The sequence below is a fragment of the Bufo bufo genome, chromosome 2 (assembly GCF_905171765.1).
Source record: "Bufo bufo chromosome 2, aBufBuf1.1, whole genome shotgun sequence".
NCBI classification, from domain to species: domain Eukaryota; kingdom Metazoa; phylum Chordata; class Amphibia; order Anura; family Bufonidae; genus Bufo; species Bufo bufo.
Window position 1 is genome coordinate 369,721,037 of NC_053390.1, and position 22,591 is coordinate 369,743,627.

General features: G+C 45.3%; 1 protein-coding gene across 8 annotated transcripts in view; it reads right to left on the reverse strand.

Annotated features, from left to right (window-relative positions):
• MPDZ (multiple PDZ domain crumbs cell polarity complex component) overlaps positions 1 to 22,591 on the reverse strand; it is a 175,900-nt gene that overhangs the window by 148,047 nt on the left and 5,262 nt on the right. For all 8 annotated transcript variants that reach the window (XM_040417156.1, XM_040417155.1, XM_040417153.1 and 5 more), the window contains exons 2-7: positions 12,383 to 12,414; positions 5,472 to 5,638; positions 1,882 to 2,100; positions 1,352 to 1,491; positions 955 to 1,168; positions 265 to 393 (exon numbers count right to left, since the gene is read on the reverse strand). In XM_040417156.1, coding sequence (XP_040273090.1) covers positions 265 to 393; positions 955 to 1,168; positions 1,352 to 1,491; positions 1,882 to 2,100; positions 5,472 to 5,638; positions 12,383 to 12,398 — 885 coding nt within the window. In that variant the 5' untranslated portion in view covers positions 12,399 to 12,414. The remainder of the gene's footprint in view (positions 1 to 264; positions 394 to 954; positions 1,169 to 1,351; positions 1,492 to 1,881; positions 2,101 to 5,471; positions 5,639 to 12,382; positions 12,415 to 22,591) is intronic.

A 22,591-nucleotide genomic window follows, 5' to 3' on the forward strand; every position in this document is an offset into this window, starting at 1 on the left:
TCCTAAGATCTGACATGGATTAGTTCTTATAAGGAGCTCTGCTACAGACCCAATACCAAATGTTTTATCTGCAGTATGGATTAAGAACAAAATCGGTGAGTGCGGTGCATATCTACCTCTCACAAATGTAGGTGAGAGAAGGTGAGGGAAGCCAAGGAGTAAAGAAGCTGACAAACCAAAAAACAAAGCTGGGCTACAACTCTGATTTTAGCTGGTGCCATCAAACTACATTAACAAGCAGGTCCAACGACAAAAGACACATACCTGGTCTGCGACTCCTCCAGGTAGAATGGTTTTGACTATAACTCCAGTTGATTTTCCTCCAACAATTCCAAAGCCCAAACCTGAGCCGTCATTTACCAGTTCTATAGTCTCCACATGCTGCCAGTTCATCTGATGAGCATGAAACAAAAAGACTGAGGCGTTACCGTATTTTCTTCATTTAAGCCTATTAAAGTACAATAGTCCAGTTTCTTTTGCAAACTGACAAAAGCCCTGCCACCATGGTAAAGTCACTTGCCTATGAATGTATATAGGATTTCTGAAGAAAAAGCAACACTGATCATCTGAAAGGTTTATAGGGTTTTCCAATTTTATTTATTTTTTTAAACAAATGTGACCTATCGTTTGGTCGCTGGTGGGAGCCCAATTCTATGACCCCTTCCAGGGTGAGCCTGGTATTGCAGTTCAGTACCACTCTGGCCCAAAGAGCTTCATTCTGAATGGAAGGGGTCTCATAGGGACAACAAAGGAATTGTGTTTGCTTTGGGGGGGGTTTAACAGTTTTGTATGAATACAGGCTCACACATAAGTGTATTTTGTGTGCCAAGCGGGTACCATCGGACAGATTTCAAATACCACGGAAGGTCGTCTAATATATGTGTATGCCAATGTATCTTGTCATTTTATCTAACTTGATATACCTATTCAATGCCTAATCAATACAGTACTCACAGGACTTGAAAGTGCCGACACGGTGCTGGCATCAGACGGCGTGCGAGATACCACAGGACTAGCTAGTTGGGGTAATGGGCCTCTTGCAATCACCAGCTGCACATAATCCTTTGCCCGCTGCAGTAAGTGAATAGCTTGGTGATGTGTAATTGTTTGATCAAGAGGTTGACCGTTAATGGAGAGAATCTGATCAAATTCCTTCAACCGTCCATCCCTTAAACATAATGAAGAAGAGAAATAATAGGGACGATGCTGAAAACACAATTCTACATGTGCATCAGCTGTGATTTTACATAAGCTTTCTGTATGAACATCATCAGTATATTATATGAGGGTTTTTTGAAGGCAACATCAATTTCACAAATAGCATCAGTCCCCAATCAAGGGAAACTCTCACCTATGAGCAACACCTCCATCTTGAATGTCCTGTACAAATATCCCAAGTTCTCCTCGGTTCTCACTCTTAAGGCCAACAACACTAAACCCAAGGCTATCGCTTGCAGGTTTATCCAGGTCCAGTGTTTCCATCTGACGACTCTATATAATAGCAAGAGGCAATATACATCGATATATTCAACAGTGTTTTGAAAGGACATAATAGGCCACAGCTCATTTCAATGCTAATACACTGTAAAATACAGTAGATGGAAAGACTTTGATAACTGTGCAGAGCAGCAGAAGAGGGAGTTACAATTATGAATACTAATGTGTTTTCAAATTTGCCACTTATAAGTTAATAGAGGATGAAGCATGGATCCACACTTTAGTCTCCACTGTCTTCTATGTGGAATTCTAATATATAACAAAATAGCAAAAATAATTGCTCGTTACATCATGTAAACCTCACAATTTTCTGTAGGTTAACGTATTTTGAGGAACATGCCCATAAGAAAATAAAAAATTAAATTGAAAAAAAATAATACATACTTGAGCCATCCGTTTGACAATTTGGTCAAAATCCTCATTAGCCTGTTTGCCGTTGATCTGAGGAAATGAAGATGGTACAAAAGTTTCCTCAGAGTTAAATTGACTACCATTCTGCTGGGCCAATGGGTAGGGCTCAGTCTGTGTTGAAAGAGAGCTTGATCCAAATGGAGAGATCTGTGCAAATTCTGTTCCTGATGATCCAGTTGGTGTGGCATTCACCTGAAAGGAAAAATGTGAGACAAATTATACCCTCTGTACCTCCTATTATCTTACATGTTCCCTCTGCCTAGCTACTATCTCCCCTTTACCTTACACAGAGTTCCCCAGTCAGCCCCCCTCCCCTGATCAGTGGTACTTTTACATTTCCAAGGCCCTCATTGCCCACACTCCACAACCTCCCCACCAGCCAGCTTCTCACCCTTGAGCTCTCACACCTGCCATGTTGTGTTCCCTTCCTCTATACAGTCTTACCACCTAGTGTCTTCCACCAGAGCCCCTAGAACATCACCATCTCCCCCTGTCCCTCCACAGAGTCCTTGCCAACCTGTTTCTCCCCCTCTGCCCACCCTACAGTCCATGTCGCTTTTCTTTACCATTGCTCCTTTCCTCTAAAGGGTCCCCACACTTTGTGTCCCACCCTTTTCCACCAAGTTCTTCTACTTTGTGCTTCTCTTTTTCAATTTACTGCATCTGTGGCCTTCCAAAGGAACCCCAGCCTGGTTGTTTCCTGATCCACCTCCCAGGGCCTAGACATTCCTTGGCTGTATGGAGCCCACAAATTTCCAGAGGTGGCCTCATGTAAAATTACAGTAAAAGCTAAAACATTTTGTTTCAAATTAAAGGAATGTTAAAGATAAGCAAAGCCCAGTCTGGCATTAGATAACAATTCTGCTTACAGTACAATCATAGGTCTTACATCAGCACTGCCTGCCTTCAACTTCCCAATGCCAGAGACACTCTGGACATGCTGCATCTGTCCAGTCACTCCACTGTCACTGTAGTAAAGTATATTCAAATATTCATCAGGCCTCTTTCACATGAGAGAGTTTGCAGTCCAGGTGCGATGCGTGAAGCATACGGACTGAATCCTGACCCATTTATTTTAATGGGTCTGTGCACATAATCGTAGTTTTTCACGCATCATTTCTGCATTCAGGAAAGTGCTGCATTTTTCACGCAGTTCTGGTTTCATAGAAGTGAATGGGGCTTCAGTGAAAAACGCATTGCTTCCGGAGGCAGTCCAGATGCAATGCATTTTTCACTGATGGTTGCTTGGAGATGTAGTTTGGAATTCTTCAGTTTCTTTTTCATGCGTGTGAAAAAACGCATCAAAAACGGATTGCACCCGCACGGAAAAAACTGAAACGCCGAACACAACCGCAGAAAAGACTGACTGAACTTGCTTGCAGAACCATCACTTTTTTTTTCTAAATAGACCAGCAATTTTAAAGTGAAACTGTCAGCAGTATTTACCAAGCTAAACTGCTGATAGCTTAGGTACTGTCTCTTTGAAGAGCTTTCCTCATCAGCAGTAGTGGGAATATGAACTTTGGTCTTTGAGGGTAGGTTCACATGGGATTTGCTCCAGAAAATAATCTGTAGCGTATCTGCAGCAGGAAAAAAAATGCACCAAATGGTGTGTGTGTGTGTGTGTGTGTGTATGCTGCTGATTTGGTTGCTAAAATGCTGCAAATAAGGCCTCATGCACAAGGCCGTATGCGGAGATGCTTCCGTGGTTCCGCACCGCAAATAAATATGACATGTCATATCTTTTTGCGGTGCGGACTGACCACGGACCCATTCAAGCGGTCCCCAATACATGGAACGGCCGTGTGCATGAGGCCTACAAGGCAGATTTCATTTTTTGCACTGGAAAGGGTGAAATCAGCAATACAATCCGTGGAAAAAGGGACATGCTGCAGATTTAAAGTTCACACCACAGGTCCGTTTCTGCTTCAGATTTTTTCTGCCATGTGTGAATAAGAATTGCAGAAAACTCATTCACTACTGGTACTGTATAATTCTACAGATATGCTGCACGAAAATCCGCGACAGCAAATCCACTGGTAATCTACCTTTATTCTTCCAAATTCTGCTACTGCAAGTGCCCTGGGCAGGGCTTCACCAGGAAATGATCTCTGCATCGCGCGGCTTCACAGCCCCCCTCCTCTATTCGGAGTGACCGAGGTACTGGTCTCCTGGCTGGATGATTTCAGAGCAGAGGGGCTGTGCAGAGAGCGATTCCTAATGAAGCTCCGCCTCCGCGGCACTTGAAGCCCTGCCTTCATGTTCACGCTACTCCTGATGAATAAAGCATACAACAGTTATGTCTGCACTGCTCTCCCCACCCCCTACCTACCTAATGTTGTCAACAGCTCAGCATGGTCTCAATTTCCTGTCCCCAATGCATGGGCAACATCCGTGCGGATTCTGCAGATGGATCCAGACCCATTCAGCTTGAATAGGTCAGTGATCCGTCCACACAGCAAAAAAGTAGCGCATGCCCACTTTTTTGCGGTGCGGAGTCACGGAGAGAAACCCCACTACGGAATGCTTCCATACAGATATTCCCAACATAGAATTAAAAGGGTTTTCCAGGACTTTGATACTGATCCGTGGGGGTCCGACACCCGGGACCCCCACTGATCAGCTGTTTGAGAAGGCACCGGCACTACAGGGAGCGTTGCGGCCTTCTCCATGCTCACCAAGCATAGCACAGTACACTGTACAGCGGCTGTGCTTTGTATCGTGCTCAGCCCCATTCTGTTCTATGGCGCCTAGGACACATGACCGATGTATGTATCGGCACTGGCCTAACCCAAGTTGTGAGAAGGCTGTAAGAAGGACCCCCACCGATCAGAAACTGATGACCAATCCTGAGGAAAGGTCATCAGTATTAAGTAAATTATAGAGTTCATCCCCAAATCCTGAGATGGATGGAGACATTCACAAACAATGCCACAAACCATTGATGCACGGGGACAGCTATCGTAGGCATTGTTAGTTACTTTCTATTACACCCTGTAAACTATTCTCCAGTACAGTTATCTCAGAATTTCTGATTAATTAATGAATACACCATATTCCATCCGCTTTGTATCTTTCCCTTTAGCTACACAAATACTAAGTTCAATTTCAGTTTCGCTGACTTAGTATATCATTATCAAAGTTATATATGTTATTCCTGTACTTGGACCTATTTGCTTGTTTCCGACAATCTACCCACCTGAAGGTGCAGAAGATCACCCGATTAACAAGCGCACCTAAATTATGGTTTCGAGGCAGCAGATGGGGCTGTCTAGACAGAGATCTACTGCCCAGAAACCATGCTGCACAAGGACGAGCGATGGTAAGAGCAATCCCTTGTCCTCACACTGTGGAGGTGATCACCGCATGTAAATCACCTCCTCTTAGTGAGCACTAGTGATTCCTTCCTGACAATCTGCTTCTCCTCGGGGTGTGGAAATGCACCTTAAGAGCACAGATTCCAGTTCTAACTAAATCCTGCTCATCAAAGCTGACATCTTGAATTTGACATCTCAAATGAAGAGTTTACCTGGAGAAACTGTAACATGAAACATTTTCCCTACCTGTTCTCTTATGTGGTGAATTGAAGACTGTAAGCTTAAAATTTGGTTGAAGAGAGGACTTTGTAAGACAGATTTTAATAAACACAACTTTTCCTCATTTGCTGCATCGCCACGATCTCGAACCTTGACCTGCAGGCGGTCTACTGCCTGCAAGGCACGATGAGTGTCTGAAACAGAAAAGATATCAATATGGTATCATCAAACAAAGATGTCATTTTCATAAGCTGTACTCCTAGTCAACTATCCATTTATAGCCTCCACAGGTGAGGCCACATGTCCTGTTCTCAAGCTCATATTTTAAACTATTTATTACTTATGTTAAAGGGGTTTTCCAGGATTTAAATACCAATGACCTGTTTACAGCTCATGAATATCTGACTAGAGGCACCGCCACCAATCATCTGTCATAAGGGATCACTGTGCTCAGGCAAGCGTTGTGGTGGCTTCTTTGGCCTGTGACATCACATCAATCATTCACAAGGCCTAAATATAGAATATAGGTTGGTTGTGCACACCTCATACGGAATATGTATATGTAATGTATACACAGATGCTTCCTTATATACGTACTAAATATTTATTATACATATAAAACAATGTGTTAAAAGGTTATATGAAATCACTGATATTCAAGATATTCGTCAAAAAAAGGTCTTAATATATAGTGACCGTAGTGGGATAAGACTTTAATATGGTTCGATCCTTGGGATGATTGTCTCTTAATACAACCTAATAGTATATATAAAAATAAAATAGAATATAAATTAATCTTTTACGATTGATCCAAGATAACACCACAATATGATATGTGAAAAAATATATGCAAAAATATGTGAACCTGCAAAAGGAAAATAGTTATAAGACCATCCACAATGGGACCTCCTAGATTTAGTATGTAGAATAAAAATGAATTGTCAAAAGGTGCAAAACTTTCATCGATGGACACAATTATAGGCAATATATAACCACAATAGGGTGAAAACCGCAATAATGTTACTAAAAGGACGTTGCGTTCTGTTTCATCCAGCAGGTCCGCGATGTTCCCACTGCACTATGGAGGACAATTGTATTTTATCCAACAGTGATGGAAATGATATGCCATCCATCAGTATTATGACCGCAATATTTAGAAACCACAAAAGATAGAGATGAGAAAAAAGTAAATAAAAAGTTTATAATAATAAAAAATAAAAATAAGTTCCATCCAGCAGGTCAGCAATAGTGCTACGATGAGCAATTGTATTTTATCCAGTAATAGTCAAGATTGTATTTCATCCAGCAAGATTAGAATTGCAAAAGTATTATGGCTGCAAAGGTACAAATGTTATAGTTCCTCCAGCAGTATAGAGATATTAGAAACCGCACTGTGATGTGCAGGGATTATCTTTTATCCAGCAGATTTGTTCAACTTTGGTGAGATTTCAATGTCTATTGAAGTTGTTGCTATGTGTTGTTTCTCCACATGGATTACCATACACAATGTATCGATCTGTCGGATCTCTCCAGCTAGAATGTCATATAAGTACAGGTTCCGACATGCAGTCTTGCGATTTCAGTCTATAAACCGGCTTGTTAATATTGGTTACTCACAATTAGTTTGGATCCTGGTATAGGCGACCTGGTAATATTGCACTGTTAGTATCTGTGGCCGCGGCGTCCCACGTGCCTACAGAGCTCACAGTACTTGTGCCTTCCGGACTATTCTCACGAATGCAGGATGATTGTGCAGCTCAGTCCATTCAAAGGAATGGGATTGAACTACAATACCAAGCATAGCCGCTATACAATGTATAGTGCTGTGCCTGGTATACTACACGCTAAGTGCTGCAGCCCCTTCAACAGCTCATCAGTGAGGGTGCTGGAAGTTGGGCCCCCACTAATCTGATATTAATAGCCTACCCTGAGGATAGGTCATTAATACTTAATTCCTGGAAAACCGCTTTAAGAGACTGGTCTCTGTGGTCACTGACAAAGACAGTGATGCCAATTGCTTGACAAGAGGACACCGTTTAAAGCTGAAGAAGGAGTAGGACACAAAAAAAATTATTAGAATCATGTCACATGGCATATCTTTCATAAATGTTAGAAATTGAAAATAGATTATATTTATAATATCTGGGCATTTCCAGAGAATTCGTCATGCAGGACAGACCGCATGGCAATAAATGTTACTTCCACCTACTACATGACTAATACAGCTTCTAACGAAAAAGTGCAATTCATTACAAAATATACATATAATACACTGCTCAAAAAAATAAAGGGAACACAAAAATAACACATCCTAGATCTGAGTTAATTAAATATTCTTCTGAAATACTTTGTTCTTTACATAGTTGAATGTGCTGACAACAAAATCACACAAAAATAAAAAAATGGAAATCAAATTTTTCAACCTATGGAGGTCTGGATTTGGAGTCACACTCAAAATTAAAGTGGAAAAACACACTACAGGCTGATCCAACTTTGATGTAATGTCCTTAAAACAAGTCAAAATGAGGCTCAGGAGTGTGTGTGGCCTCCACGTGCCTGTATGACCTCCCTACAACGCCTGTGCATGCTCCTGATGAGGTGGCGGACGGTCTCCTGAGAGATCTCCTCCCAGACCTGGACTAAAAGCATCTGCCAACTTCTGGACAGTCTGTGGTGCAACGTGACGTTGGTGGATAGAGCGAGACATGATGTCCCAGATGTGCTCAATTGGATTCAGGTCTGGGGAACGGGCGGGCCAGTCCATAGCATCAATGCCTTCGTCTTGCAGGAACTGCTGACACACTCCAGACACATGAGATCTAGCATTGTCTTGCATTAGGAGGAACCCAGGGCCAACCGCACCAGCATATGGTCTCACAAGGGGTCTGAGGATCTCATCTCGGTACCTAATGACAGTCAGGCTACCTCTGGCGAGCACATGGAGGGCTGTGCGGCCCTCCAAAGAAATGCCACCCCACACCATTACTGACCCAATGCCAAACCGGTCATGCTGGAGGATGTTGCAGGCAGCAGAACGTTCTCCACGGCGTCTCCAGACTCTGTCACGTCACATGTGCTCAGTGTGAACCTGCTTTCATCTGTGAAGAGCACAGGGCGCCAGTGTGCGAATTTGCCAATCTTGGTGTTCTCTGGCAAATGCCAAACGTCCTGCACGGTGTTGGGCTGTAAGCACAACCTCCACCTGTGGACGTCGGGCCCTCATATCACCCTCATGGAGTCTGTTTCTGAACGTTTGAGCAGACACATGCACATTTGTGGCCTGCTGGAGGTCATTTTGCAGTGCTCCTCCTGTTCCTCCTTGCACAAAGGCGGAGGTAGCAGTCCTGCTGCTGGGTTGTTGCCCTCCTACGGCCTCCTCCACGTCTCCTGATGTACTGGCCTGTCTCCTGGTAGCACCTCCATGCTCTGGACACTACGCTGACAGACACAGCAAACCTTCTTGCCACAGCTTGCATTGATGTGCCATACTGGATAAGCTGCACTACCTGAACCACTTGTGTGGGTTGTAGACTCCGTCTCATGCTACCACTAGAGTGAAAGCACCGCCAGCATTCAAAAGTGACCAAAACATCAGCCAGGAAGCATAGGAACTGAGAAATGGTCTGTGGTCACCACCTGCAGAACCACTCCTTTATTGGGGGTGTCTTGCTAATTGCCTATAATTTCCACCTGTTGTCTATCCCATTTGCACAACAGCATGTGAAATTGATTGTCACTCAGTGTTGCTTCCTAAGTGGACAGTTTGATTTCACAGAAGTGCGATTGACTTGGAGTTACATTGTGTTGTTTAAAGAGGACCTTTCACCGATTCTTACCCTATGAACTAAGTATACATACATGTGGAGCGGCGCCCGGGGATCTCTCTGCACTTACTATTATCCCCGGGCGCCGCTCCGTTCTCCTGCTATGTCCTCCGGTATCTCCGTTCCCTGGGCAGCACTTTGATCCCCATTACCAGTGTTTGTTGTCGCAGTGGTTGCCCACTGCCCCCCTAAAGGCAGGCACAGCAATCACCCAGCTTGATCCCAGGACACCCTAGTGCGATGTTCCCCAACTCCAGTCCTCAGGCATCACCTGCCAGTCATGATATAAGAATATCCCACAGAATGAATACCCGTGGTAAGTCCTGATGCACTGACACTTATTTTATCACCTGCTCAATACTAAGGAAATCCTGAAAACATGACCGGCAGGTGGGTCCTGGGGACTGGAGTTGAGGAGCACTGACCTAGTGCACTCCATCCTCACCCAGCAAGGTAGACAACAATCACATGCACCTACAAAAAGGTATGCATGATAGGACCAACCAGAGTTGTCCATGTGTCGTCCAGCCGACTGACTCTGGTAACTACGAGCAGATTCTAGCCCGGTTTCGATGTATTTGCTGTCTTGCATTTTTGGCAAGTGTTAGGCTACTTTCACACTAGCGTTCAGAGCGGGTCCGTCTGATGTCTGCCCAGACGGATCCGCTCCTATAATGCAGACGTTTGGATCCGTTCAGAATGGATCTGTCTGCATTATAGTTTAAAAAAAATTCTAAGTGTGAAAGTCAATGGGGGTCGGATCCGCTTGAAGATTGAGCCATATTGTGTCAACTTCAAACGGATCCGTCCCCATTGACTTAGGCTACTTTCACACTAGCGTTCGGGTGTCTGCTCGTGCGCTCCGTTTGAAGGGGCTCACAAGCGGCCCCGAACGCAGCCGTCCGGCCCTAATGCATTCTCAGTGGAGGCGGATCCGCTCAGAATGCATCCGCCTGCCAGCGTTCAGCCTCCGCTCCGCTCAGTGAGCGGACACCTGAACGCTGCTTGCAGCGTTCGGGTGTCCGCCTGGCCGTGCGGAGGCGAGCGGATCCGTCCAGAGTTATAATGTAAGTCAATGGGGACGGATCCGTTTGAAGATGACACATATATGGCTCAATCTTCAAGCGGATCCGTTCCCCATTGACTTTCAATGTAAAGTCTGAACGGATCCGCTCAGGCTACTTTCTGACTTAGAAATTTTTCTAAGTTATAATGCAGACGGATCCGTTCTGAACGGATGCAAACGTCTGCATTATCGGAGCGGATCCGTCTGATGAAACATCAGACGGATTCGCTCCGAACGCTAGTGTGAAAGTAGCCTTACATTGTAAGTCTGGACGGATCAGTTTGCCTCCGCACGGCCAGGCGGACACCCGAACGCTGCAAGCAGCGTTCAGGTGTCCGCTTGCTGAGCGGAGCAGAGGCTGAACGCCGCCAGACTGATGCATTCTGCGCGGATCCGCGTCCACTCAGAATGCATTAGGGCCGGACGGATGCGTTCAGGGCCGCTTGTGAGCCCCTTCAAACGGAGCTTACAAGCGGAGCCCCGAACGCAGGTGTGAAAGTAGCCTTATACTGTTCATTTTTGTTACTGGTCCCCTGATGAACTTTCTTGGGACTAGGGTGTAATGGGCACACAGTAATTTATTCTGCACAATGCCTCATTTAAACAACCATGATGTGGGAGCATTTGAGCGTCCATATTACAGCCGAAAAGTATGGCCCAGCTATAGAGCCCTATAAAGCTGTTAGTTTGGGCCACTAAGCGTACAGTCAGGCTGAGATTCGCCTAGGCGATACAAATGGCAGTGCCAGTCTTTATAAATCAGGGCCAAAATGTTTTGAAAAATTAGAAAAAAAAGTTAACTTAAAAAATCCTATGATTAACGTTTTTAAAGAATATGCAAGGACCTGTACATTAAAAAGAACACACTATTTACCCTTTACAATAAACACCATAAACAAATGCACAAATTACTTGCAATAATTCAAACAACCTTACAAAAATGCAATAAAAAGTGAACAAAAAGTATGGGCCTTCGAATATGGCGACAAAGAAACAAAAATAACTGGAACATAAAAAAAACTATATAAATTTAGTCTCATACTGACCCACAGAATACAGTTATCATGTCACTTATACTGAACGGTAAACACCATTAAAAAATAAAACTTATTTATATTAATGCTAAAATGTCAAAGTTATAGCTGTTGAAATACAGAGATGAAAAAAAAAGAAAAAGATTAAAAGGATTAAAATTGCTGCATCCTGAAGTCAAAGTTAGGCCTCATGCACACAAACGTATTTTCATTCGCATACGGAACCATTCATTTCAATGGGTCCGCAAAAAAAAAAAAAATAATAATAATAATAATAATAAAAACAGAAGGTACTCCGTGTGCATTCTGTTTCCGTATGTCCCTATTTCCGTTCTGCCAAAAAATAAAACATGTCCTATTATTGTCCGCATTACGGACAAGGTTTGTACTGTTCTATTAGGGGCCGGCTGTTACGTTCCGCAAAATACGTGATGCACACGGACGTCATCCGTATTTTTTGTGGATCCGTTTTTTGCAGACCGCAAAATACATACGGTCGTGTGCATGAGGCCATAGAGTGCGTCCTTCAGGGATAAAAAAAAATTCCACCCCATAGCCATGAGTCCATGAATATTATTTCCCAGAATGTCCCCCAGAAAGATCTTTTGTCTATCGTCACTGAACATGCTTACCCAGTCCAGATCACTGTAACAGTCAATATGGACTGCAATGTGTCAGTGCCTACTGCTATGTCACTTACAGTACATGGCCACCCTTCCCCTTGAGGAAGGTAGATGGGCCATGTACTGCGGACTGAATCTGTACTCCCACCTACAGCAGTGGTCAATGACGTGCTCATCTCCAAGAGCATTGCTGCCCCCGCACTCAGGAATGCAGGCCTTCAGCTCATTAATACACAAAGCTTCAAGACCAATTTCACTGTGTAGCAACTGGTAACGCCAGGTCTTCTCTGAATGCATGCATTTCACTGGAAAGATGTGCCTATGAACTATATGCACCCACATTGATCAAAGCAGATCTATTCATCAAAGATGAAAATAACAAAGCACGTACCAATAGTTTCCAACATGGTTTTCAGATGTTTCCTAAAAGAAAAAAAAAGAAATATGTAAATCGTTCAGTAATCTACACGGTAAGTAACCTACTTTCACACTTGCGCTTGATCGGATCCGTTCTGAACGGATCCGATCATATTAATGCAGACGGAGGCTCCGTTCAGTACGGATCCGTCTGCATTAATAACTTAGAAAAATTTCTAAGTGCGAAAGTAGCCTGAGCGGATCCGTCCAGACTTTCAATGTAAAGTCAATGGGGGACGGATCCGCTTGAAGATTGAGCCATATGGTGTCATCTTCAAGCGGATCCGTTCCCATTGACTTACATTGTAAGTCTGGACGGATCCGCACGCCTCCGCACGGCCAGGCGGACACCGGAACGCTGCAAGCTGCGTTCAGCTGTCCGCCTGGCCGTGCGGAGGCGAGCAGAGCGGAGGCTGAACGCCGCCAGACTGATGCAGTCTGAGCGGATCCGCATCCATTCAGACTGCATCAGGGCTGGACGGAAGCGTTCTGCTCCGCTCGTGAGCCCCTTCAAACGGAGCTCACGAGCGGACAGCAGAACGCTAGTGTGAAAGTAGAGACTGCGGTGTTGGCCCCTTCCTCACAGGACTAGCCTAGCTTTGCTAAGACTAGGTTCACATCTGCTCCAGTATAGAAAACAGAAAAACGGCAGCACCGGATCCAGCATATGCTGAACACCATTGCCGCCTGCCGAATCTCTGACTATAATGGCACCTGATGGGGGGTTCAGTTATGATTCGGGCATTCTGCTGGGAAATATATACCGCTGCACATAGTGGTTATTCGTCTAGTAATTTTGCTGTATTCTGTGACAAAAGATCCAACCGCTGCCATGAATGTGAGCCAAGCTGACTAGCAGTGCCTGTCTATATACTGTACAGTGTGCTTATATGTATTATTGTTATGACGGCACTCTGTGCCCGCCATTCGGGGCAGGCACGGGCACCACATATCTTACTATGCTGCAGCAGCCCAGACCCGCTGGCCCTCCTCGGCCCGGCTGCTAGAATCCAGTGAAACTCCTAGCGCTGCAGGCCGCAGTCTGTACTTCTCATCCTGGTCTTCTGACATTGCCTGTAGGGCACTCACTTGCCCAGGCTAGTGACCTCAGGTTACTTGAGGCACCCTCCCCAGTGGGACAGTGCCTGAGCAATAGGTGTATCTAGCTTCTGAGTCCCTGAAATAGGTGTACTCTTCCATTTGTCTGCCATTGTACCAACTTCTAATGGTTCTGACCCTCCGCTGCCTGATTACCGAATTGACCTTTTGCTGCCTGCCCCGACCCCATTTCCTGATTACAAGTATTGCCTTTTCCCTCTGTGCTTCGCACCAGTGTCACTGACCCCAATGAGTCAGCTGCCAACTACATCATATTCCAAAAGATAGCAGCCTGGTGTCTCCCCTGCAGTGAAGACCAGATCAATGTATACAGGTTAGGCTACATGCACACAACCATATGTGTTTTGAGGCCCGCAAATTGCGGATCCGCAAAAAAAAAAAAGAAAAAATGATGACATCTATATGCCATCCATTTTTTTGCCGGATTCATTGTAATGCCTAAAACGGACAAGAATAGGACATGTTATATTTTTTTGCGGGGCTACAGAACAGACATACGGATGCAGATAGCACACGGTGTGCTGTCCGCATTTTTTGCGGACCCATTAAAATGAATGGGTCTACATCCTATCCGCAAAAAGAACGGAACGGACACAGAAACAAAATAAGTTTGTGTGCATGAGGCCTTAAAGGGTGAAAACCAGGAGACCGCTATGCCAGGATCGCACTCTTAGGTCTGGCCCAAAGTCAAACCGGTTAGCTGGCAAAGTGTTTCTACAACTATTTATAGGCATCTTATGTGTGGTCAGGAAGTCAGTGTGTCTATTCATTCCTATAAGGGCTTGTTCACACGACCGTGCCGTTTTTTGCGGTCCGCAAATTGCAGATCTGCAAAAAACGGGTGCCGCCTGTGTGCCTTCCGCAATTTGCGGAACGGAACAGGAGGCCCATTATAGAAATGCCTATTCTTGTCCGCAAAACGGACAAGAATAGGACAGGACTCATAATTTTTGCAGGGCCACAGAACAGAGCAACGGATGAGGACAGAATACAGAGTGCTGTCAGCATCTTTTGCGGAACCATTGAAATGAATGGTTCCGTACGCGGAATGCAGAAAACGGCCCGTATACAGAACGCAAAATACGTTCGTGTGAACGAGCCCCAAGACTGACATTGAGGCTCCCATAGGAATACATAGAGAAACTGACTTCCTGTCCACACATAAGATGCTGTGTTATTTGGGGAGTCAGAGTGTTGGTCACATGACACAGCTGAGGATCAGAAGGGAGGGGATAACTCAGTCACTGGTAAGGGTACTCTCACACTAGCGTTTTTCTTTTCCGGCACTGAGTTCCGTCACAGGGGCTCTATACCGGAAAAGAACTGATCAGGCATATCCCCATGCATTCTGAATGGAGAGTAATCCGTTCAGGATGCATCAGGATGTCTTCAGTTCAGTCATTTTGACTGATTAGGCAAAAGATAAAACCACAGCATGCTACTGTTTTATCTCCGGCCAAAAAAACTGAAGACTTGCCTGAATGCCGGATCCGGCATTTCTTTTACATAGGAATGTATTAGTGCTGGCACCGGCATTCAAAATACCCGAATGCGCAGACCAAAAAAAGGTGAAAATAAATAAGTGCCGGATCCGTTTTTCCGTATGATACCGGGAAGACGGATCCGCCATTTCAATGCATTTTTCTGACTGATCAGGCATTTTTAAGACTGATCAGGATCCTGATCAGTCTTACTAATGCCATCAGTTGGCATACGTTTTGCTGGACGCCGGCAGGCAGTTCCGGCGGCGGAACTGCTTGCCGGATCACTCTGCCGCAAGTGTGAAAGTAGCCCAAGATTACCTTCAATAATTGACATCATGTATGTTTCTAACGGGCCAGAGAATAACCATGTTTGTGGGAGTGCTTCTTTAAATGAATAAGGAATGTGAGAATAACCATGTTTGTGGGAGTGCTTCTATAAATGATTAAGGAATGTTTCTCATCTAAGGAATGCCTGGGTACTTCAGTGAACACGCTTCTATCGCCTCTCATTAGGCCTCATGTGATGATGTCACACTACACTTCCCGGTACTCAAGATATGCCTTCAAAATGTTCCAAAATCATTATTACTGTGGCCGCTCCTGAATGCTCGAAATTCAATTGCTCCAATGGTTAGCCTCCTGGCAGGAAACGAGGGTCACCATTTGCTGTAGGACATGTGCAGTCCCCATACAGCACCGCCCTAGACCTCCACATGACTTCTCTCAACAGGACCGGGCCATAGCTATACATTAAGTACATGCATCTTTCCCAAGATTTTTGCAGTACAAATGCATCATTCAGAAAGGGATTTTTTAGCAGATACTGAACATGCTGTGTAAAAATCATGACTTAAAATGGGAGCCATCATGTAATGTGTGTTTAGGCTCACGCTGGTCAGACACTATTACCTTATTCAGCAATTAGCCCAATAACTTCCAGTTACAAATCAGTCGCTAGCTCACAAGGAGATTTTCCTAGCTGAACAATATCATCCTCATCATCCCCCTGTTTGTCTTCTGCTGAAAAGAAAATCTAACTGGTTCGGAGGGGTCTGAAAGAGGACCTTCCCCCACTCCTGACATGCCTGTTTTAATAGCTACATGCATTCCCCATGTAATAACAATTCTGGAGCATCTATTCTTATGGCTCTATGTTGTGCCATTCCTCTATTATTCCTACTAGAAGTTATGACTGAATTGCTAGCAGTCTGCAGTAAGGGTACAGAGGGGAGGTAACCAGTTAGGGGGGTGTGTCACTGCATAGACTCACTCTATCCAATCAGTGCTGCCATTTTCAGACTGTGCAGGTACACACCCCCAGCTTGTTACCTCCCCTCTGTACCCTTACTGCAGACTGCTAGTAGGGATCGACCGATATAGATTTTTTAGGGCAGATACCGATACTAATAATTTGTGAACTTTCAGGCCGATAGCCGATAATTTATACCGATATTCTGGTAATTTTAATAAAAAAAAAAAAATCCTACACAAATCTGCTGAAAATGAATATGTTTATTGTTAACGTGTATTTTTATTTATTTTTTAAAATCTTTCATTTATACTTAACATTATTATTTTTTTTTTTTACAAACTTTTAGCCCCCTTAGGGACTAGAACCTTTGTCCTATTCACCCTGATAGATCTCCTATTCACCCTGATAGATCTCTATCAGGGTGAATAGGAGCTCACACTGTCCCTGCTGCTCTGTGCTTTGTGCACACAGCAGCATGGAGCTTACCATGGCAGCCAGGGCTTCAGTAGCGTCCTGGCTGCCATGGTAACCGATCGGAGCCCCAGGCTTACACTGCTGGGGCTCCGATCGGAGGAGGAGGGGATCCTGTGGCCACTGCCACCAATGATTAATACTGTGGGGGGCCCACTGCGCCACCAATGTTTTTAATACTGGGATGGGGGTGGGGGGCGCACTGCGCCACCAATGATTAATACTGGGGGGCGCACTGCGCCACCAATGAAGAGAGGTCTCTCATTCATTCATATACAGGAGGCGGGAGCTGGGAGCTGGCTGCAGAATCACATAGCCGGCTCCCGACCTCTATGAGCTTTAGCTGCGATCTGCGGTAGTTAACCCCTTAGGTGCCGCAGATCGCAGCTACTTGTCATATAGGTCGGGATCCAGCTATGTGATTCTGCAGCCAGCTCCCGCCTCCTGTATATGAATGAATGAGAGTTTTCTCTTCATTGGTGGAGCGCTGGCCACAGCCCCTCCCCTTCTCTTGTCCTCCTTCCTCTCACTGGCGGCAGCAGCACCACAGGGGGAGGGAGACACTGCTTCCTTCTCCCCTGTGCTGCGGAGGGAACACGGAGAGCGCTGAGAGCAGCGCGATCTGTGTTCCCAATACGTTATCGGAATATCGGCAAAATAGATGCCGATACCGATAACAAAATACCGATACCGATAACAAAATACTGAATATCGGCCGATAATATTGGTAAAACAGATAATCGGTCGATCCCTAACTGCTAGCAATTATTCATAACTTCAATTAGAAATAATAAAGGAATGGCACAACACAGAGCCATAGAACAGATGCTCCAGAATTATTACATGGGGAATACATGGAGCTATTAAACCAGACATGTCAGGAGTGGGGAAAGGTCGTCTGATGACCTATCCAAGAGAATATCAGATCATCAGGGGTCTGACACCCCGCACCTCCAGTAGCTGCTCTGGAGTAGCTTCAGTGCTGGAACCACAGCAGTAGATACAGCAGGGATGTCCAGTGACAATCACTACCGTTTGTCACCACAGCCCTTTAATGAAGGGCATACCAATAAGGATCCTAAAGGGAGTGAGCAGACCAGGCATCCTCAAACTGTGGCCCTCCAGTTGTTGTAAAACTACAACTCCCACAATGCCCTGCTGTAGGCTGATACCTGTAGGCTGTTCAGGCATGCTGGGAGTTGTAGTTTTGCAACAGCTGGAGGGCCGCAGTTTGAGGATGCCTGGTGCAGACAGTACATATTGAGGACCTATCCTCTTCAAGATTACACTACTCGTCGTCTCGGAAGTGCAGTGTAATTACAAGTTCCATTCACTTGACTGGGACAAGCACTTGTAATTACACTGCGCTGCCACTGTAAAGGAGTGCACCGCTTCCTCTTCAAACAGCTGGGTGTCAGGAATAAATATCATAAATATATGATCATAGGAAGGCCTAACTGCGTGGACTGTTAAGTGACTACTCTTCAGAAGGTCTTACCCACAGTTCCTTAAAGGGGTTGTCTAAGCTGCGGATATTGATGACCTTTCCTTAAGAAACATTTACACTGCCCAACGATCGGGAGATTATCTGGAGCGAACGCACAGCGCTCGCCTATCTCTGGTATTCCCATGGAAATGAATAGAGTGGCAGCATGCATGCCCGACCGGCCGGCCGCTCTGTTCCTTTCAGGGGATACAGGGCCCCGTTCTTGTGATCAGTGGTGGGCCTAGCAGTAGGACCCCCACCAATCTATTAGTTATAACTTAATGTAACCGGAATACCTCTTTAAGGCCAAAATTACTGAGGCTTCAAACCGTTCAATTGGTAGTCCACTTTGTACAACTCCTAGCCATATACCACCAATTCCTAATATACAGTCTAAGGGCTTATTAACACGACCGTAGGCCATCAGTGGCCGTGCAAAATGCGGTCCGCAATGCACGGGCACCAGCCGTGTGAATCCTGTATTGAGGCGTGGACCCATTGACTTAAATTGGTCAGTGTTCCGCAATATACGGCAAAAGATCAGACATGTCCTATCTTTCGTGGTCCGGAGGAACAGACCCAAAAGCCCACTGAAGCTCTTCTTAGTACTTCTGTGGGCTTCAAATCCATGCTCCGCAACACGCCATATCTTGGGGATTGTGGAGCCATTCAAGTCAATGGGTCCACATCCATGATTCACATGGCAGACGGCCTACGGTCATGTGAATGAGCCCTAAGTGTAAGTTAACATTGTGCTTAGCAGAGGTGACAATGGAGCAGCCAACCGGACACCGCTGACACAAGCATCAAAGAATCATGTAAGAGCAAGAGAGTAAATGCTGTAAAGCTAGTTCACATGCCGTAATGTAACACTCAAACAGAACTACACACCAATGGCCGCATTAGAAAAACACAACAGCCTTTCTCTAGTCCATGGGTTATGTCTGGCATTGCTGATTTGGGTCAAGTATTACAGGACATTGAGGAACAGTATTGGTGCAATGAGGGCGTCACCATTGCTCTTGGTGCACCCAAAGTCTGCCCCTTTCTGGGGCCAGTCCCCTTCCTTCACTGCTTTTATTGACAGGGCCAGGCAGTGGAAGAGCAGGGCGGAAGGGGCTGGCCACAGAAAGGAGTGGAGTTTGGTTGCAACAAGAGCAATGGTGACGCCCTCATTTCAACAAAGGCCTAATAATTCGGGAACGGAGCCTCAGATCAACAAAAGAAAAACTGTGTTTTAATCAGGTGAACCACAGCGATGTGTTGGGGGGGAGGTCGCTGGTGACAGATTCCCCAGGCACTATAAATGCTCATTCCCAATAATTTGCCCATGTAAAGGTCCACAGATCACCCAATTAAGGAGCCAAACACTTGTTGCTCAAAAGCCATGATTCTGTATGGGGACGAGGGACTGCTCGTCGTCACACCGTGGAGGGGATCGCTGCACTGAACCATTCCTTCCTGATAACTGCCTGTAGGCCAGCCAGAGTAAATGCAGAATTACCGACTGCCTGACAATCATTACAGAGCAAGACAATTCAAACCCTGATGTCTGCTGGATTCCTCTGAAATATAGATCAGCGAGAAATCTGCTTCAGGGGTTAAAAACAATACAAAGTTGTGTATCTGCAATGATGGAGTCCTAAGTTCTAGGGAAGACGGCGGAACAAGCAATCTTCTAAACATAGAGCACTTGACTCGGTAATAGGCTTTAACGCCATATGTCAGTACCTCACACTTGGATGGCAAATGGGATAGAAGGCTAGGGTTCTTTAACCCTTCAGAGGCTTGTGGCACGCGTTGGGCCAGCAATGTGTTAAACTGAAGCCTTGCATGCTTCATTGCTTCTCCTGGTGGCAGCAGTGGGCTCGGTAATGAGCCAGTCCTGCAATCTGGTGCCTGCGTTTGCCCACATTCTTATCAGCAATATATTCTAGATAAACACCTCTGTTTACTCAGCAAACAAAGCAACCTCACCAAATAATTACAGTCATGGGAAACTCAGCCAAGGGGTTTGTTGTTTGTTTTAAGAAAAAAAAAAACCCTCTAAAAAGGTCCCATTAAAGGCGCTGATAATCGGCAGAAGGTGTGTTCATAAGGATGTTCATCCCCAACCTCCGCTCAGTATAAGGGCTCACGCAGACGAACGTATGCATTTTGCGGTCCACAAAAAAAATACAAAAGACGTCCGTATTGCTTCCGTTCTTTTTTTGCTGATCCATTGTAAGAATGCCTATCCTTGTCTGCAAAAAGGACAAGAAAGGGACACGTTCTATCTTTTTTGAGGAACAGCCATGCGGACACACGGAAATGCACACAGAGTAATTTCCATTTTTTTGGCGGACCTATTGAAGTGAATGGTTCCGCATACAGGCCGCAAAAAAAATAAAAAATGGAACAGACATGGAAAAAAAATACGTTTGTGTGCATGAGCCCTAAGAGTATATGTAGGGTTTATGTGGAGTTTCTGCAAGGGTTGTGGCTGCGTTTCTTGCACTTTTCACCGCTGCTCTTTCTTTGAATCCACTATTGGTTTTGGCTTGACTGCATCAAAAAAAATCTGGAAGCGCGGCCGTACCCTAAAGATGGCAGCGAGTAAATGCTGGTTTGTCATCAAATCTGTCATGCAGAGCATTGTCAGAAGCACATCCAGCGTCAGAGCGGTCCACCAGAGTCCAGGCCATGATACCACAGTGGGCTCCAAAGGTCCAGGAGAAAAAAAAAAATCACTTGGAGATGACTTTGGAGACAATAACTTGCCACTAGGGTGTTTTTTTTATTTTTATCAAAACATATACTTTACTGATGATACAGGGGTTGGGCCCCAAGAATAATTTCCTCTAGTCGGTCCAAGGAATCCCAGTCTGACCATGAGCACATCTAAGGGTGGGTTCACACTAGCGTTATGGAGTCTGTTATAACGGAACATAACGGAATCCATAGGATGGAATGCAAAACGGAAGCCTTTAAGAGGCATTCCGTTTTGCTCCGTCCTAATAGAAGTCCATGGGAAAAACATAACCGATCCGTCTGGGTCCCGTTATGCAAGACGGAAAAAAAAGTCCTGGAGACAGGACTTTTTTGTCTGTTCTGCATAACGGGAACCAGACGGATCCGTTATGTTTCCCATAGACTTTTATTAAGACGGAATGCCTTTCAGAACGGATCCGTCCTTCCGTCTTATGGATTCCGTTATAACCCTGTTATAACGGAAAGCCATAACGGACTCCATAACGCAGATGTGAACCCACCCCAACTGTGCAAACAGGGGAAGTGAAGCCGACATTACCCAAACTGATTGAGGACCAAACGAGCTCATTGGTCGCCATACAGATCGCATCAAGCAGAATAAAAAATCGCTTTAAATGAATGTCGATCACCTTGTCGCTCCAGTTGTTTGAAGTTAACCCCTATCCACAGGATAACTATTAGACCAGTGGGGGTCCTACTGATGGTACCCCCACTGATCACGAGAACGGGGGCCCCGTACTCCTGCCGCCCCAGTGAAATGAGTGCTGTACTCGGCTACCTCCAGAACTCCCCGAGAAATGAATAGAACGGCCGCGTGCATGCCCAACCGGCCGTTCTGTTCATTTCAGCGGGGCTACAGGGGGTCCACTTTCTCGAGATGGTGGGGGTCCTAGCTGTAGGACCTCCACCAATCTAATAGATAACCTCTAGGGGAGAACTTCAAACAACTGGAATACCCCTTTAAGGTCAGGCAGCGGCCTATGGGAACATAAAATAATAAAAAATATGCTGTATTTACTTGATAAATCCCCCATCACTCCAGTGTCCCCTCAGTCCCTGATTGCAGGCAAATACTTGTCACTGCTGCCGCCAGTGACCGCCGAGGCTAGAGATTACGTGTTGTCATCGTGATGTCATCGCTGCAGCCTAGTAAACAGGGACCACCCAGTGTCATTAGTTTAGATTATTATTAACCATGTACTGCACTTCATTCACCCCATGTATGATGCCTTCAATCTCAGGATTACTCAATAGGCTAGGGTCACACAGGGCATTTATGGGGCACTGAATATTAATAATGCTGCACCTGTTGGGCATTTGCCCGCATAGTATGTGTCTAGGAGTCAGCCCACCTAGCACTGGTGGGAACCTAGAAGCTGGACCTCACTGATCATGAATCACACGTCTGTGTCCATGATGGTCAGTGGTTCATTCATGTCTGTGAAGGATCCATGTTTAGTCTGTGTATTGCCTTGCGTGTGTCATCCGTAATTTCCAAGCAATGAACTGTGAAACACAGGTACATGTGCTGTCCATGGAGAACGTCCGCGGTTCACTGACTTGTGAATAAGGCCTAACATCCACACGTAGCAAGTCCACAAATCCACAGCGGATCTGAAT